General features: G+C 47.9%; 1 protein-coding gene across 1 annotated transcript; it reads right to left on the bottom strand.

Annotated features, from left to right (window-relative positions):
* Positions 1-15,207: 15,207 nt before the first annotated feature.
* On the bottom strand, positions 15,208-17,013 carry LOC123129996 (protein ROH1). The gene has a single exon (XM_044549946.1). It carries the CDS (start codon positions 16,972-16,974, stop codon positions 15,523-15,525), a length of 1,452 nt encoding a protein of 483 aa, XP_044405881.1. The 5' UTR covers positions 16,975-17,013; the 3' UTR covers positions 15,208-15,522.
* Between the last annotated feature and the right edge of the window lie 828 nt (positions 17,014-17,841).

The following is a 17,841-nucleotide window of genomic DNA, read 5'->3' on the forward strand; positions in this document are numbered from 1 at the left end:
ACGGGTTTTGACCAGTGGAACTATCCACTCGGTCGTGTTAGGTCAGCCCATACGAACACTTTAGAGCAACATCCGGGCCAAACCCACAGTAAGATCCCCTCCGTGTAGACCCGACGCGTCCGTTTCCCCCTTCAGGTGCCGGCGGCTGCGCCGTCCGTGTGCGGGGGCACACCCCGGAGACGCGTGCCGCCTCTTCGGACATGCCAGCACACCACCCCGCATGTATGAGGGCCCGGTGCGATGTTCGGGTGGCATTGCTACCCCCCCCCCCCACGGCCCCCGTCCCGCCTAACCCTGTAGCGTTTGACCACGGGATCTAGCCGTTTGACTTTCACGGACGGGTTTTGACCAGTGGAACTATCCACCCGGTCGTGTTAGGTCAGCCCATACGAACACTTTAGAGCAACATCCGGGCCAAACCCACAGTAAGATCCCCTCCGTGTAGACCCGACGCGTCCGTTTCCCCCCTTCAAGTGCCGGCGGCGGCGCCGTCCGTGAGCGGGGGCACAACCCGGAGACGCGTGCCGCCTCTAATTTGGACATGGCACCACACCACCCCGCATGTATGATGGCCCGGTGCGACGCTCCGGTGGTATTGCTATCCCCCAGGGCCCCCGTCCCGCCTCTTCAGACATGGCACCACACCGCCCCGCATGTATGAGGGCCCGGTTAGACGGGAGGGTGTACCTGGGGGGTAGCAATGGCGCTAGGTGTTGCTTTGGGCCCTCGTACGGTTGTGAAAGCGTGGTGGCTAGCGCAGGCACCCGGCACGCAGCTCCGGGGTGTGCCCCCCATCTCCGGCGTCGCTGTGGGGCACGCGCGGCGGCAGCAACGTCCGTGAGGGGGGCAATCGATATACCATCTGGGTATGTTTTTTTTGTGTTAGACAAGGCACATTTATGTTGTGAAAAAAACAGGGAAAGGTAAATAAAAATAAGTAAATAAATAAAAATAAATAAATAAAATAGAGATATGCCGACGGCCATACCTGCGCACATGGCCACGGATCGATGACGTGCCTAAGGGCGCGGATCGGTGACGTGGCAACATCCATGGACCAGACCTATGCCGACGGCCAGGCCGTCGGCATAGATTTGCCACCCCACGGACAGGCGGGCGACGCGGATCGATGACGTGGCGGGCGACGCGGATCGATGACGTGGCGTCTATGCCGACGGCCGCCATTAGCCCGTCGGCGTAGATTGACGCCGTCAAAAGGCCGTCTCCGTCCGGGTAGCCGGGCCCACGAGCTATGCCGACGGCCTTCTCTATGCCGACGGCCACCGTAGGCATATTTCCATCGACGCCGACGGGTGAGCTTTGCCGACGGGGGCCGTCGGCATAGATTGATATACGCTGACGGCTTTTCTATGCCGACGGCCTGGGCTGGGCCTTCAGGATAGGCCTATCTATGCCGATGGGGCCCGTCGGCATAGGTTCGGCCGTCGGCATCGCCAGTTATTCTGGTAGTGCATCTCGCCCTCATTGCAGTCACTGTCGTCGGTGCGATGCCCCGCCCTTGGCTGCTGTAGAACTGAATAAATTACATGTAATTTTTTTGAGGGAATAAGTTACATGTAATTTGAATTAGTAGACAGAGACAAGATGATGTCCGTCCCAGCCCGTACTGCACTGGTGTTCGAACCACCCTGCCCTGGGGTTTGGCGTAGACCTCCAGGCCCAGAAAAACACAATGATCAGAAGGATTGGTAGATTCCAACACAGTAGCCAGCATCTGAATCGACCTTGACAACCACCAGAGCGAAACACAGCAACAGTAAACTATTTCTGAAGACACAATTCAGGAGTTTCTCCACTTTACTTGAAAAAACATACAAACAGAGCACCTCCGCCATGAGCATGTCCACACAGTTCAAGAAAGACATATCCTAGCTCTACCTTTATAACATGGTAGTATAGCACAATCCCCGTCATATAAAATGATATGTATAGGTTGCTAGGCGAAAGCAAATATATCAGTTCCGACCTAACAAACCTCTTTCCAACTTGCTCTAATTCTTATTGAGTCTGACTAACTATGAAGAAACGGGATCAAAAGAAGAAGAAAATACTGGCAAATTTTGACTGTCTAAACTATCTCCAACACGCCGTTTTTCACCGCAAAAATAGGAAGCACTTTGTACGCAGAACATTACTGAATCACCTTGAATTGAACAGAACCATCAAAACTGAAACCACACCCTTTCCAAAGCAGCAAGGTTCAGAACACGGTACCAATATCAACAGAACATACAAGGAGAAATCACCGAGACTAAGACCTCGACATCGACGGAAGGAGCACCTGAAATGAATCAAACGAAGAACAGTGAATCAGGGGCGCGAGATTGGAACCGAACCGATTACGAATACAATACCTGCGACTTACCCGACAACGAGAGGTGGAAGAGAGGCGAGGAGAGGATCCAGTCAAGGAGCCACCGGTCTTGGAAGGGGAAGGCCACGCCGACGCCATCGACGCAGATGAGCAGCGCGCGGCTTGCCCCCACGGGTCCCGATGCAGAAGATGCCGACTGGAACAGGGACCTGGCCGACTCAACTCCATCATCCCGGACACGGCGTGCCCAGATGGCCGCCGGGTGGCGCGGTGGGGCATGGCTTCCACAGCAGCGATTCATGTAGAGATGGAAGACGGGGCGCGCCAGCGGAGCTGGGAGAGATAGAAGCCCGCGGGGCGGCCGGGGGAGGGAGTGCGGCGGCGGCCCGTGATGCCGAAAGAGGAAACGTGAGGCGGGATGCCTTCACGTACGGGAAGAGACCCCTCGCACACCGTGGGTGGGTTCCTCGTCGGCGCCGTGCTCCCGGCGCTATACATCCTCGACGGCCTCCCGTTCCAGGGACACCACGGGGATCGCCGCCATGGCCCCGCACGCGATCCTGCTCTCCGCGCAGGTCTTCACCGAGGGGCTCACCACCGCGTTCCCGTGGCGGTTCTCGGTCCTCGTTAGGGCCGCCGTACCGGTCATGTACAACGCGAGCAGGATGTTCGCGGCAGGGGAGTGGCTCCGGCAGGAGATGGAGGGGGCGACTGCGGCGAAGGGAAGGGAAGGGGCGGAGCGGCAGGAGGGTGGGCTGGTCGAGGAGTTCCCCGGCGGCGGCGGTGGCATAGGAAACCCTAGAGGGCTAGAGTCGTCCCCCGTGTGCGAAGGGGGGCGTGCGAAGGGCTGGTTGGCGGCGGAGAACGATCTGCTGTGGGTATGAGGCATCGACCGTAGGGTTTTTTTGTCACGGTTTTTTTTCACGGGAGGGTTGCGAGTTAACAGAGGTGGGAGGATGATGAAAAAAACAGCGAAATTAAACCGCAAAGACTATTCACCAAGTCGTCCATTAAGAATAGAGATTTCTTTCCTACAACGTGTGTTTGTACAGACTGTTGGGTAAGTAGATTTGTTGAAATTTAGATTTTTTGTTCTCTTTCTATTGTCATCCAGGCTTTACATAGATTGATAAATCTATTCAAGGTAGCTGATCGTTCAGATTTTAAGGTCTGATCTTTTTTCATTAGTACCACCTTTGCCTTTTTTTAGTTACTACTCCCTCCGTCCCATAATATATGAGGTGGAGGTAGTATTTGATATCTTTCTAAATGTTATACTCATTAACACATATCTGAAGTTTTATAAAGGAGTGAGAGCATTCTTTACTTATACTAGTTCATCAATTGCATGCATTTTCAAAATTTAAGGGGTCAATTTACATCTCGCCCAGGGCCCCAAAATCCTGGAGATGGCCCTGCTCGGAGAAAGCGACGGTTGCTGGGATGGATACCTTTTGTGCTGGTTTTCAACCTCCATCATGCGTTTCAGGCGTGGAGGTTTTGTGCCAGCGCTGAGCAACTCGTTCCCAGCGGCAGTGATGCCAAACTGCCAATATTGGACGAGCAGTATGTGTGTTGTGGATCTTTTCCAGTCTGCTTCATGTTCGATTAGGTGCATATTGAGATGATCGTGTCCTTGTCTCTGACTTTGTTTTCTCCTAAGGATGGGGGGTATTTCAGAGAAGTCACACTAATTTCTCACAGAATCTTTCTATTTGCAGAGAAATTAGGCATGGAGCAGTCTTGAGTGAAGACTGATCTAGAACTGGTGTACGTTTTATGAGTATTGTGCAATTTTTTTGTGCTACTGAACTGGTCGTTTCTAAAATGTACCCAAAAAACTTGTCACTCTACCACTACTGTTTTTGTATTATTGCCTGTTTGGCTGGTGCCAAACCGCCAACAGAAGACGAGCTGTTTAGGTCACGTGGTAATGTGTATTCAGCTTAGTCAAGCAATATACCATTCGATGCCCTACTCGTGAGCAGGAATATTGATAATCAAATCAGGGTGATGGCATTAGTTCCTAATATAATTGATTTTCCGACTATGAGGTAGTAAGTATTAGCATAACAATACGATAAATTGTGTTATAATTGCTGCAAAGCATTTTTGGTAACATGTAATGTTTCTGCTTTCTACACAAGTATAATAAAGCTTCTCTTGAGAAGCTAGCACATAAGGCCATTGAATATTGGGTTTCACACTTATGTTGTGAATACAAAGAAGGAATGGAGTGGGCGTTGCTTCTTTGCCTGGTTTAGGAAGTAGGAAGCATAAAGCTTGAACTAGAGCAGAGAAACTTGTATAAAGTTTAGTAGAACAGGGAACGCAACATCACCTATGTGTATGGCAGTCTTTGCATCTTGATTCGCATCATGCAGTTCATGTGATCCATTCAGCGTAATCTCATATATGAATAAGCGTATTAATCAACCCCTCCTTGTAATGGGCTAGCTAGCTCATCAAGGGATGGCACACTCTATATAAGCTGCCCCGTAGCACTTAGAGAAGGGTTCGCAATCTTCTGTAATCATCATACACCAGAGAAAAACATAGCTCCCGAGTTCGAGACGTAGGGTTGTTACCTCTTCCTGTGTCACATCTATGCCATAGCTAGGATCAGTCCTCCTTCATACCCCTACATCTTACTGTCGGATCTATCCACACTGCCGGAGCCGGCTTGACCTTGACCTTGTCAATAACAGCCGGGAAGGGTTCGTGGATGTTCCCCTAAGGACCAGCAACGCCCTAGAGACCCAGTTGTTGTCTTTGAACCCTTGCATAGATCTGAAGCACCTAACACCAAATATCGTCATATGACGAGAAATCCTAACCTCACCGCCTAAACGTGACGGTAGAAATCTACGGCGGAGCTTCGTCAACTACGTCTAGACGGACGAACTCGAGGAGGATAAGAGCTCGAAATACAAACTCGAAGAAGCACCACCATCCATTCGAGCGCGGACCTCCGAGGTCTAAAAAGCCCTAACCTAAACTACTAACCTGGATGAAGACACCGGGATTCCCCTCCCCGCCACCAGTCGTACGAGCGACAGGCAAGGGGGTGGTGGATCCATGGGTTCACCGGTGAAGGTCTGGAGGGTAGAGTTTATCCTAGCGAGCCAGGGTTAGGCTAGTAAAACTAGAGGAGATTTTTTTTAATATTGACATCTCACATTATAACACAGGAAAATATATAAATTTATTGTCACATATTCATGATGTATCAGATGTAGATTCAATTCCCCTAGTTCATCCAGCTAAAAAAATATGAATCGTTTTATAAAGATGCTGCCAAAGCCTTGAACAAAAAGTAAATAAAGTACAAGTGAATGTCAAGAGGCATGCATACATGCTATGCTATTATAGCAATGGAATTTTTTTTCTGTTTTCTTCAATATAAAGAGATCATATTTGTACATATTATCCATTGAATAATTAGATAGTGCACAAGGCTAAATCTTGTATATTCGAAATTAGTTACGATCTCCGGGCAAAAAACCGGGTTTCCTAGTCCAAACCAGAAAAAAAAACGTAATCGAGAAAAGAAAACTTGTGAAAGAGCGGTAGGCGATGCTGACTGCCGTGGTGTGGAGCCAAGCCAGATCAGACGGTGCCATCGGCGAGAGAGGGCGGTGTTTCATGGAAGGGGGTGAAGGAGAGGATGTGAATGATGAGGCCGTCGGAGAGATAGTTGAGCCAGTCCGGCGACACGGCGGCGGTGGCGGTGGCCATGCATCGAGGTCGAACAAATCGAACAAATTGATCGGAGGCCAGCTCTGGATCGATCGCACTGAACGTACACACAAAACTGACGATGGGCCACGGCCGAACTTGTGCTGCTTGGATCGGATAGGGCCAGTGGACACATGGGCCACGGCCCAATTGTTACCGGCCAAGTCTATGAAGTCCGGTCTTCAGCACAATTCGGAATGTCTATCGAATCGGACGGATTCCATCACAAAATAACTCTCTAGTATAAACATCAAACCATATACTCGATCCAAGCAGCACAAGTTCTCAGGCAACCATGGAGGACCTGACGCAGCGGCTGCCTCATGACGTGCTCGCCGACGTCCTGCGCCACCTCCAGACGACGGCGCCATGCAGCCTCGCAGCATGCCGCTGCGTCTGCAAGGCGTGGTGTGCCGTCGTTGACGCCCATCGGCTGCTCACGGACCTCCTGCCGCACTCGCTGACCAGCATATTTCTTCACTTTGATGACTTGTTTGGCAGGATGCTCCCAAAAGCCCTCTCACTCGCCATGTCGTCAACGACCATCGCCCCCTTCGACTACCTAGATACCCACAACGCTGAGTGCGTCAAGATCGTGCAGCACTGCAATGGCCTCCTCCTACTCGCCGATGTCGAATGGGAAGAAGATTGGTGGGTGCTTAACCCAGCCACGCGCCAGTGGGCGCACTTGACTACTTCTCCGCCCATGCGCACGCCGGGCATGGAGGACAGCTATTTCGACCAAGAAAATGGCATGGACTATCATGATAAGTACCTCGTGTTTGATCCTACAGTCTCGCCGCACTATGAGGTCTTTTTAGTCAAGCGTATTCCCTCCCGGCCTGATACCTTGCGTTTTGTTGAATGCCACGTAAAACAAAGAGAATGGCCGCCATCGACATATGTCTTGCTCGTCTTCTCATCAAGGACAAAACAGTGGGATGAGAGGCCTTTTGTTCGCGAAGGGAAGGCAGCAGGGACCATCGGGGATTTGTTGGAGGATGACCCACCTGATCACTGCTATGCAACATACTGGCGGGAGGCACTTTACTTTCACCAGCATGATTTCATTCTGAGGTATGTAGTTACTCACATCTTAGACAACGCATCCTTGGTTATGTTTCGATGTAGCGATTTCTTAACTCTAACTTCGACAGTGGTTTATCTTTTGTAGGATATCCTTGAAAAATGATAAATACCAAGTAATAGAGCCACCGAATGGTGCTCGTCGGGGATATTACCCGGACCATAGTTTAGGAAAATCAGAGAATGGTGTATATTGTGCACAACTTGACGGTAATGATGGACTCGGACTTCGGATTTGGCACCTCGACGAAACAGGTGATCGGATAAGCTGGATGTTGAAGTGCGACATCAACCTTCATCCTCTTCTAGCAAATCTTGCTTCGGAATAGAGTTATAGAAGGCATACTCTCCTGGGATTTCATCCAAACAAAGAGATTGTCTTCTTCTTTCACAGAACATCCAAAAGAGTAATGGCCTATCATTTCAATAGCTCCGAGATCGAAGATCATGGCTCCTTACCCGCGGAACACATATGTTTGTCTTTCCCATACACGATGTGTTTGATGGGAGAGTTTTCAAGCAACAAGCATTAGCTTGGTTAAAATACCATATGGGGATTAGTAGCATGTTTGACTTGTTTGTGTTCTTTGTGCACAAGAGTGGTTGATTCATCATATAGCAACATGACGACCTCTGAATAAATTTGTGTTTCTATCGTTGTGATACAACAAGACTTATTTATGGCAAGGAAATAGCGCCATCCGTCGAAAAAGTCTTAAATTGTATAGAATATTTTTGACCAACGAACATATAGTGTCACCCTTAATATTGAGACATTTAGAATATTTTGACCATATTTATATGAAAAAAATATCAACTTATGCAATACTAAAGTTATACATTATAAAAGTTGAACTCATGATGCATCTAATGATATTGATTCCATATTGTGATTATTTGTATTTTCTATAAAGTTGGTAAACTTTACAAAGTTTGATTTTAGACAAATTTTATATGCGAGTAAAAAGGACCGAAGGGAGTACTATGTTGCTTTCTACATGTCTTATGACCTTATTAAAGATCTTCGCTTCTATGGCTTTAAACATAAGATGTTATTTTTGTAGCACATTTCTGATAAGTTTTTCTTCTATAAGGCTATAATTTCAATCACGTTCTAAAATATAATTTCAAACACAAGATCGTCGGAGAGATCGAGAGCTGGTCCGGCGACGCGACGGCGGCCATGCATCGACCGAGATCGAACAACTTGACTGGAGGCTAGCTCTAGATAGATCGCGTTCACCATATATATATATATATATATATATATATATTCACACTGAGCGGACACACAAGCTGAGACAGTATCGGATAAAGCCGAGTGGACACATGAGCCGGTCCAAGTTATTACCTGCCAACAAGACTATGAAGTCCGATCTCCGACACAATTCGGGATGGCCATCGAATCGGACGTGGTCCATCACAAAATACTCCATCTCCCTATAGTATAAATATCGAACCATATACTTGATTGAAGCACCACAAGTTCTGAGGCAACCATGGAGGACCTGACGCAGCGGCTGCCTTACGACGTGCTGGCCGACGTCCTACGCCGCCTCTGGATGACGCCGCCGTGCAGCCTTGCGGCGTCCCGCTGCGTCTGTAAGGCGTGGTGTTCCGTCATTGACGCCCACCGGCTGCTCGCAGACCTCCTGCCGCACTCGCTGACCGGCATGTTCTTCCATCTGGAGGGTTGCACCACAGCCCCGAAGCTTTTGTCACTCGGCGTGTCGTCCGTGAACATTGCGCCCTTCGACTACTTGGACACACGCGACCACGAGTGCCTCAAGATCACGCAGCACTGCAATGGGCTCCTCCTGCTCAGTGACAAGGATGATGAAGAGGTATGGGTGCTTAACCCCGCCACACACAAGTGGGCGCACCTGCCTCCCCCTCCGGCCATGTGTGCACGCCGGGTTTGGAGGACAGCGAGCACGCTGAAGAATATTACGACGACCAGTACCTCGTGTTCGACCCTATTGTGTCACCGCACTACGAGGTCTTTTTAGTTAAGTCTGTTCCCTCTGATTCATGGCCTTACGAGTCCCCTCAAATACGAGAAAGAGAATGGCCGCCATCGACATTCGTCTTGCTCGTCTTCTCATCGAGGACAAATCGATGAGAAGAGAGACCTTTTGCTCGTGATGGGGAGGCCGCAAGGACTATCGGCTACATGTTGGATGGTTTCTCATCCGATGGCCGCTATGCAGCATACTGTCGGGGGGCACTTTACTTTCACCAGCATGATTTCATCCTAAGGTACATTGATGGCTACTCACATCTTAATTAAACACAACCTTGGTTACATTTTGATGTAGAGAGCTTTTTGTCTAACTTTCACAATGGGTTATCTTTTGCAGAATAGGGGTTATAAATGGTAAATACCAAGTAAATTGAGCCACCAAAAGGCTTTTGTTGGCAAGGTTACCCAGGACATAATTTAGGGAAATCAGAGAACGGTGTATACTGTGCACAACTTGATGGCCATGATGGCCTTAGACTTCGAATTTGGCATCTTGACGAAGCAGGCGATCAGAGAAACTGGATGTTGAAGTGCGACATGAACATTCGTCCTCTCCTAGCAGATTTCTCCAGGGAACATAGCGATAGTACCTTAGAACGGCAGTATATCAAAAATACTATACTTGGATTTCATCCGAACAAAGAGATTGTCTTCTTCCACACGACCTCCAAAAGAGTAATTTCCTGTCATTTCAATAGCTCCCAGATCGAAGACCATGGCTGCTTACCTGCTGACTACATATGTTTGTCTTTCCCATACACCATGTGCTTGATGGGAGAGCTTAGTTGAAATACCATGAGAATTAGTAGCATGTTTTACTTGTTCAAGTTCTTTGCACACAAGAGTGGTTAAATTTATCTTGTTTCTGTTATGATACAACATGACTTATCATGGTAATGAAACAACACCGAGAAGTCTTAATATTGCTTCTGCATCTAGCGGCAAAAACACTTGCCTAATTAGCTGCTCGCGCCAGGAAGCCGTGGTGGCATCGATAGATCGGCCACAAGAAGGGGAGGGTTTGCAATACGTAAGCTAATGGGCCTCATGAGTCCAGTCCGAGGATTCCAATTGTGTTTCCATATCCGTCTTGATCTGCCATCACCAATCCGCCTAATGATTCCTTGTTTAAGAATATTTCTTCCATCAATAATCGCCCACCATATCTGAGAGGGGTGTAGCCCAAGTTCAATATCAAGGATAGAAGAACCCAGGAAATAAGCTACCTTAATAATTCGTTCACTTAAAGATTCAGGTTCCTGTAGAATCCGCCAAGCCTGCCGTGAGAGAAGAGCAATGTTAAAAATCTCCAGGTTACGGAATCCCAAACCACATAAATTCTTTGGCTTTGTCATCACGTCTCACGATACCCAGCATGGTTTTATTTTCCCTTTTCACTTCCCCCACCGAAACTGGCGGATGATAGATGTCACATTCTTACAAAGGGAAGCCTAAAACGGGACATAGAAAAAACTGGTATAGACTGGGCAACAGATTTAATGAGGACCTCTTTGCCAGCAGCTGATAGTAACTTTTGCATCCATCCTCTGTCTCTGAGATACTTGAAAGTACCATTCTTTGATTGTCCCACTTCAGAAGGCAGCCCCAAATATCTATCACTTAAGGATTCATTCTGGACATTAAAAGAGTTCTTGACTTCTTGCCTGAGAGTATCTGAATAACCCTTACCGAAGAATATAGAGGATTTCTCATTATTTACCCTTTGTTTCGAAGCACCACAATAAATGTTAAGCAGGTTTCATACCAAATTGGCACCCTACATACTAGACTTAAATAGCAACAGGATGTCATCTGCAAACAAAAGGTGGTTAACATCGGGACCTGTAAGTGGTAAAAAAAACGTTTCACAGAGGAGAATCCATGGGCCGGCCCATTCAGTAGGAACCTTCTATATTGCGCTCTGCGCGCTTGGAGAAGACACATTGCGCCTATTTGGGCCGGCCCATGTCTAGGTGGCCTGTTTTTTAAATTTCGTTTTCCTTTTCTGGCTTTGTTTTTTTTTCTACTTCAAATATTTTGGGCTTTAAAAAAGTTCCAAAAATTAAAAAAATGAGAATATGGAAATTAAATGTCTAATAATTCATAAATGTTTGTGGTTCAGAAAATGTTTGTGACTTTTAAAAAATGTTCGCATATTCAAAAATTGTTTGTAATTTTAAAACAAATGGTCAGTAAATAAAAAAATATTCATGATTTAAAAAAAATTGTGTACTAAAAAATGTTAATGAAATTGAACAAAATTTTGCCAATTCATAAAATAGTCATGAATTGAAAGATATCCTAAAAATTCAAAAACTATTCGTGACTTACAGAATATTTTATTGATGCATAAAGTGTTCGCTGATTCAAAAAATGATCATGCATTTCAAAAAATGTTTGTTAAATAAAAAAATTCATGAATTTCAACAATGGTTACACCAATTTCCAAAAAAATGTTCGCTCATTCAAAAAATCGCAATTTAAAAAAATGTTTGCAATAGTATAAAATATTCATGATTTTAGAAAAATTTCGAAAATCTATACAAACGTTCACAATTTCAGATATGTTCACGGGTTTAAAAAAATCATGATTTTCCAAAAAAATTAATGATTTTATGAAAATGAGAGTGATAGTGTATCTCGATGATGCAGCAAAATATGGTCATGGCCATCGAAGATTATGATTATTATTTTTCTCCCGTTGCAGTGCACGGGCTGTTTTGCTAGTGTAATAGCTAACATTATAGTAGTGGGTTACAAGAAAATACTACTTTTTTACCTCATGATCCACCATACATTCTCACATGGCTACTTGGGGCACGTGCTACAGCCGGCTGTAAATCTACAGCTCATTTCTCTTGTCTCTCCTCTTCTCTTTCGTCCAACTTAATAATAAAGATATTTAAAGTCTTATAGCCAACCTTTTGTCTCACCTTATTATACTTGGTCTTAAAGCACCCACAGTATATACCTACTCTATACTACTCCCTCTATTCCATATTACTTGTCGTGGTTTTAGATCAAATTTGAACTAAAACCATGACAAGTAATATGGAACGGAGGGAGTAGATGTCCCCGGCAGTGACGGTAATAGGAAAAACGGTGAGAGCAAGGAAATAATCATAGGATAAGGACAAGGTAAGAGGTCAACTGGCACGTAGAGGGGAGAAGGGGCATGCGGAAGATGGCCACGCAGCGGTCAGAGGCACTCTAGAGGGTGAAGACATGGCATAGAATGGACATCATTTTTCAGTGGTAGCCGAGCCAACAGCTCTGTGTCTATGCTGTGTAGATTGCACTTGTAAATGGTAATAATCCATATCCAGCGATTTGCTACTTGGAGTGATTGTCTCGATGTACTTTTTTGCTCACAAGACCTAATATTTGGTGTGATGTGTCTTGATCTCGTCCTCTGCCTTCAGCAAGAAGATAGTCTGCATGCTTTTCCAATTATGACAACCTTGCTGTCCAAAAGATGTAAATTCTGCAAACGTTGGGCTTGCTTCTTCATCACTGCCGGAATCCAACTCCATAGAATGAGATTCTATACTTGTATAAACAGCAATTAATTAAACAATGCATATACATGTTTGTAGACATTTGTGCATATCAGATAAACTGTGTAAAATACCTTGGGAATGGCCTTGCTTGAGTGCATGTAGGACATTTGTACACACACCTCCTTCTTCTTTCGGCATTGCTTACAACCAATACCGCCAGTTCTTTGTTGATATTAATTCTGTTGTTTTTACTTTCACTGTCAAACATCGACAATACATGTAGCATTGCAGGAAAAATGTAAAACTTTTGAATGTAATTACTGCTGAGAAACTGACAGTCTGCGCAATCAAATATCTCGAAGCCATCGTTGCAAATCACTGACATGAAATATTGCATAATGTGGACTGATAATTTTCTCCGCGGTAGAAACTCCATGTAGGTGCAGAGGCGGGTTTAACAGAATTTACACACAATCCACACTACTGTTTGCCTGAACACGTCATTGGAGCAATGCCCAAACGCTAGAACCTTTAAACGATCATCATTAAGAAAAGATGCCAAATAGGACTACTGAACCTCCCACACATGAATGTCATTACTGCTGAGAAACTAAGAGTCTGCACTATCAAATATCTTGAAGCCGCCGTTGCAAATCACTGACACAAAATATTGAGTTCAGACTAAGCAAGTAAATATCAAAAATTTCTCTACAGAATCAGCTTAAGTTACCTCGCAAAAAAAATCAGCTTAAGTTGGAAGTCTATTGCATAATGTGGATGTTCTCCACAATAGAAAATCCATGTAGGTGCAGAGGCGGGTTTAACAGGATTAACACACAATCCACACTACTATTTGCCTGAACACGCCAATGGAGCAATGCCCACACGCTAGAACCTTTAAATGATCATCATTCCGAAGGTATGCCAAATAGTACTACTCAACCTCCCACACATGAATCATCTGATTTGGTTGGCAGCAAATCGTAGTGACGCAATATCCCGATTTAGCAATCTTTAGCCGCGTGACGGATGAAGAGTGCTCTCCGGTCGAGGCTGGGCCGAAGATCATCTGTTCGGCCTACGGGCCTGCGAAGAGTACTCTTTAGCCCAAAAGTGCATGTCTTTGGCCTGATCAATACGAAGACGAAGAGTACTACTTCGGTCAAGAAAAGAACGAAGAGTCCTCTTCGGTCTACACGGGGACGACAGGGTCATATATTTGAAATGTATGAATTAGAGTATACATTATCTGGAAAAAAATTAAACTTCTTACAGCTCACCAAAAAGAAATTTCTCCAAAAAACCCACAAAAAGAATAACATTTTTATAATGGAAATGTTATCCTTGACAGCTGCTATAGCCAGGTGTATCTGACTTTTGCTGATCCATGGTGTCACTACAGTCCTGCCCAGTACACCGCTGGCAGCATAGAAAATGTGATGAAATTAAAGATGCGTGACAAAGGTTCAATGCCTCATGATTAATGATAATGATAGCACACGGAACATGTCGAGGATTCAGAGTTAAGCGTACTCCTTCCTCATCATGATGGCTAGGTCATTCTCACAGGTGAGTCAGTACCATTGTATTTCCATTTCCATGCCCATTTAATTTAATTTAATTATGGCCTAACCAAGCTGTTGAATATCTGCTTCTGCATCCCATTTTCATGAACTGGCTATAGTCTAACTGCACATAATCTACATGCAAGAAGCTAAGCGCAGAGATTAGCTCATGCCTTCAGTACATGGGTCAAATATCAGTACTGCTACAAAAAGTCCCTTCATCTCTGGAGTCAAAATTGAGACCATAATATGAATAGCATATGAAAATGAGACTCTGTCTCCTGGCTACAAGTGGCAGCAGCTAGCAAGCAAGCGCACAGACACATTTTTATGTATTTCTCTCAGGAAAGAAGAATAAGCAATACTTAACTGCAGCTTTAGGATTGGTGTGAGATTAGTCATAGAATAGACCCGAGGACAGACAGGTCAGCCGAGTTGAATAGTATGGCAAAGAGGACAAAGTGCCAAGCCATCTCACAGCTCATCCCAGGCTGTGCCCCCTTGATGGCCTGCACATCCCTGGCCATTCAAATCTCTGTCTGTCACTGTTCGGTAGCTGCAGGCCGGCCGGCTTGGCTTGGCTTGGCTGGGTTGAGTCAACCTTGCCTTTGATTGCCTCCTCTTTTCTCCAAGGACTTCAATCCACCAACTTGATCGATCTTTGTCTCTGATTCACTCATCCATCCCTGTCCTGAGTCAACCTGCTTGTCAACCATCCATCTCAAGGTTGCACCCCAAAAAACTTTTGGTCATCTGAATCCTGATTCCTCAAACAGCCCTGGATGATTTTGCAGCCCAGATTTTGGTCATCTGAATCTTGAACAGGTTTTTGAGTGGAGGTTGCAGAGATGAAACTAGGGTCTGTTGATCCCAGGGGAAATGGATGATGATCTCATCAGAGAAAAAGTGCAACGCAAAAGGAAGGAAGACGATTTTTTTGCATGATGCTGCTGGTGATGATGATAAGGGCTGACAAATTCTGCAATCTTTGAACCATTCTTTGTATTGTTTGGTTCTTTTGGGAGACAAAACCTTTCTTTCAAGTTTCAACAGATAACACACATTCTCTTGTCTCTGCTGTTGAGCATCAAGAACGAAGAGCACTAATCAAACCAAAAAAGTTAGTTTTTACAGCCAAGCCATACATCATCTACATACACAAAGAAGATCACACAGGCACGGAGAGAGTGCCGGAAGTAGTGATACAAATCAAAGAATGGTACAGCTGAGCACAGAAAGAAGGGATTTTTTTAATCCTAATCAGCCGTCCTCTGCTCAGAAGGAATGGGGCTGCTGCGGCGCCGCCGCGCCGGAGGCGGACCCGGCGGTGCTGCGCGCGCTGTGCTCCATGCAGCGCACGACCTCGGCGCGGCTGGCCACGACGCGGTGGAACACGGCGCGCACCTGCCGCTCCAGCGGCGCGAGGCCGTCCTCCAGCGCCCTGCACGCGCCGGCCAGCGCCTCGGCGCGCTCGAGAACGTCTCCCGCGCGCTCCTCGCTGATGGACGCCGGCGCCTCCACCTCCGCGGCCTCGTCCTCCTCCTCGGCGATCTCCTCGAGGAGGCTGTTGAGCTCCCGCGCGGCGCGCTCCACGGCCTGCATCTCGGCGAGGAGCCCCGTGGACGCCGGCGAGGACGCCCCGGAGGACGACCCCTTCTTGTCCCTCCGCCTCGACTCCTCGATGATCCGCTCCTGGAGGGCCGTCATGGGAGCAGCCCACTGCGCCTGCTTGGCCGGCGCGATGGGGGCAGCCGCGGAGGCCCGGTCCTGGCAGGGCACGGCGGCGACGAGCGCCCACATGGCGAACACGAGGACGGAGCTCATGGTGTAGAGTGCCAGCCCGAGGCCGCCCCCGGCGCCGGGGGCGGTGGCGGCCTGCGGCGGCGGCGCGAGGTGCGCAGCCATGGCGTGCACGTGGCGCCCCGTGGACCAGTTCTTGGACGACACGCTGAAGGAGAGCGCGCGGGCGGCGCGCGAGCTGCAGGGCGTCAACGGCGCGGCCCGGGCGTCCGGGAAGAGCCTGGAGATGGCCCGGCGGGCGCGCGCGAACTGCGCGCGGTGGAGCAGCGGCGGGTCGGCGGCGAGGAGGCAGGAGGCCGCGGTGAGCGCGGCGCGGTGGGAGCCCCGGAGAGAGGCGAGCGCGAGGGAGACGGCGTTGAGCACGTCGAGCGCCTTGACGGAGCGGTCGAGCAGGTCGGCGGCGAGGCGGTCGGCGGGGGGCCGGGCGAGCGCGGCGCCCACGGGGCCCACGGCGAGGGCGTCCCGGAACGCGGCGTCCGAGGACACCACGGCGTCGAGCAGCTTGGAGAGGAACGCCAGCGAGAGCACTGGCCCCTGCTGCCCCTGCTGCGCGGAGGTGGAGAGGGCGGCGAGGCGGTCGGCGACGTGGGCCTGGAGCGCGTCGAGGACGAGCAGCTCGTCGTCCTGCGCCGGGTCGAAGGAGGCTACGGCGGTGGCGCTGCGGCGGAAGCTGAGCAGCCCCAGGAAGCCCATCCCGCCGGTCGGCGGCGGCGTCTCTGCGGCGGCCATCCTCGGGCTCGTGGTGGGCTTTGGGCTGGGCCTGGGCTTGGTCTCTGTGGATTTCTTGGTCGGAGTGGAGGGGAGGGAATGGTGGGGGAACCGCTGCCGGAGCGCCGGCCATATATACTGCGGGGCAGACGGCCGCGGAGGGGCAGCTCCGCCCACGCGCCTCACTTCCCTCCACACCAATGACATGTGGGCCCGCATGTCGCATGGGTCGCCCTGTCAGTGGGACGGAAGGGGTGGCGTGCTGGTGCGGTGGGGTTCTTCTGGGGGATGGTGGACCGGTTCGTTGGCCGGGAGGCTGACTTGGTTGGCTGCCACTACTTGGATGGACTTGGTGTACTCCTCTCCCACATTTTCTCCTCCCTTTTCTTTTCTTAACCAATATTTATGTTTGCCAGATTTATTCCCTTAATGTATATTATCTCTATGATCTCACTGATTTGGTTTCATAAATTATCATCCTGATGATTTCATCCCGGTGCGGATTTTTGGGATATGGTTCTGGGCGCACCCTATATTACATTTTATAATTTACAAATAATCAAAACAATTCCGCAACTCTTTTGGGCAAACATGGCCGAATGTTATACTCACACACAAAGTTTCGCTAAAAGAATGGCTTCACTGTTCTTATGGGCGGAAAAGCAAAACCACAACATACAGAAACTTGGATAATAACTTATATATAGAACCGATTTTGTTTGTGTTTTTCGCACAGAAGACTAGGACCACATAAGTCATTTGTCTGCAACTTTACACGTGAGTATAATACTATACCGTGATTGTGACAAAAAAGTTTCAGAACTGTTAGAGGTTTTTAAAATTTATTTTTGAACTTTGTTCGGTTTAGACCCAGGTTCATTTGGGTATTTTTGGATTTCATCCAGTCTAATTTGATTTTAGAAAACCAGGCTCTCTCTTGGCAGCTCTTGCCTCACTAGAAGCTCCATAAGCGCCATTGCAGATGGGATGAGTGCAGGACATATATGTATGTATGTATGTATGTATGTATGTATGTATGTATGTGTATCGTGATTCTTGAAAGCCAGCACTGAGCAGAGGAGATGA

Source organism: Triticum aestivum, chromosome 6A (genome assembly GCF_018294505.1).
Source record: "Triticum aestivum cultivar Chinese Spring chromosome 6A, IWGSC CS RefSeq v2.1, whole genome shotgun sequence".
Classification (NCBI taxonomy): domain Eukaryota; kingdom Viridiplantae; phylum Streptophyta; class Magnoliopsida; order Poales; family Poaceae; genus Triticum; species Triticum aestivum.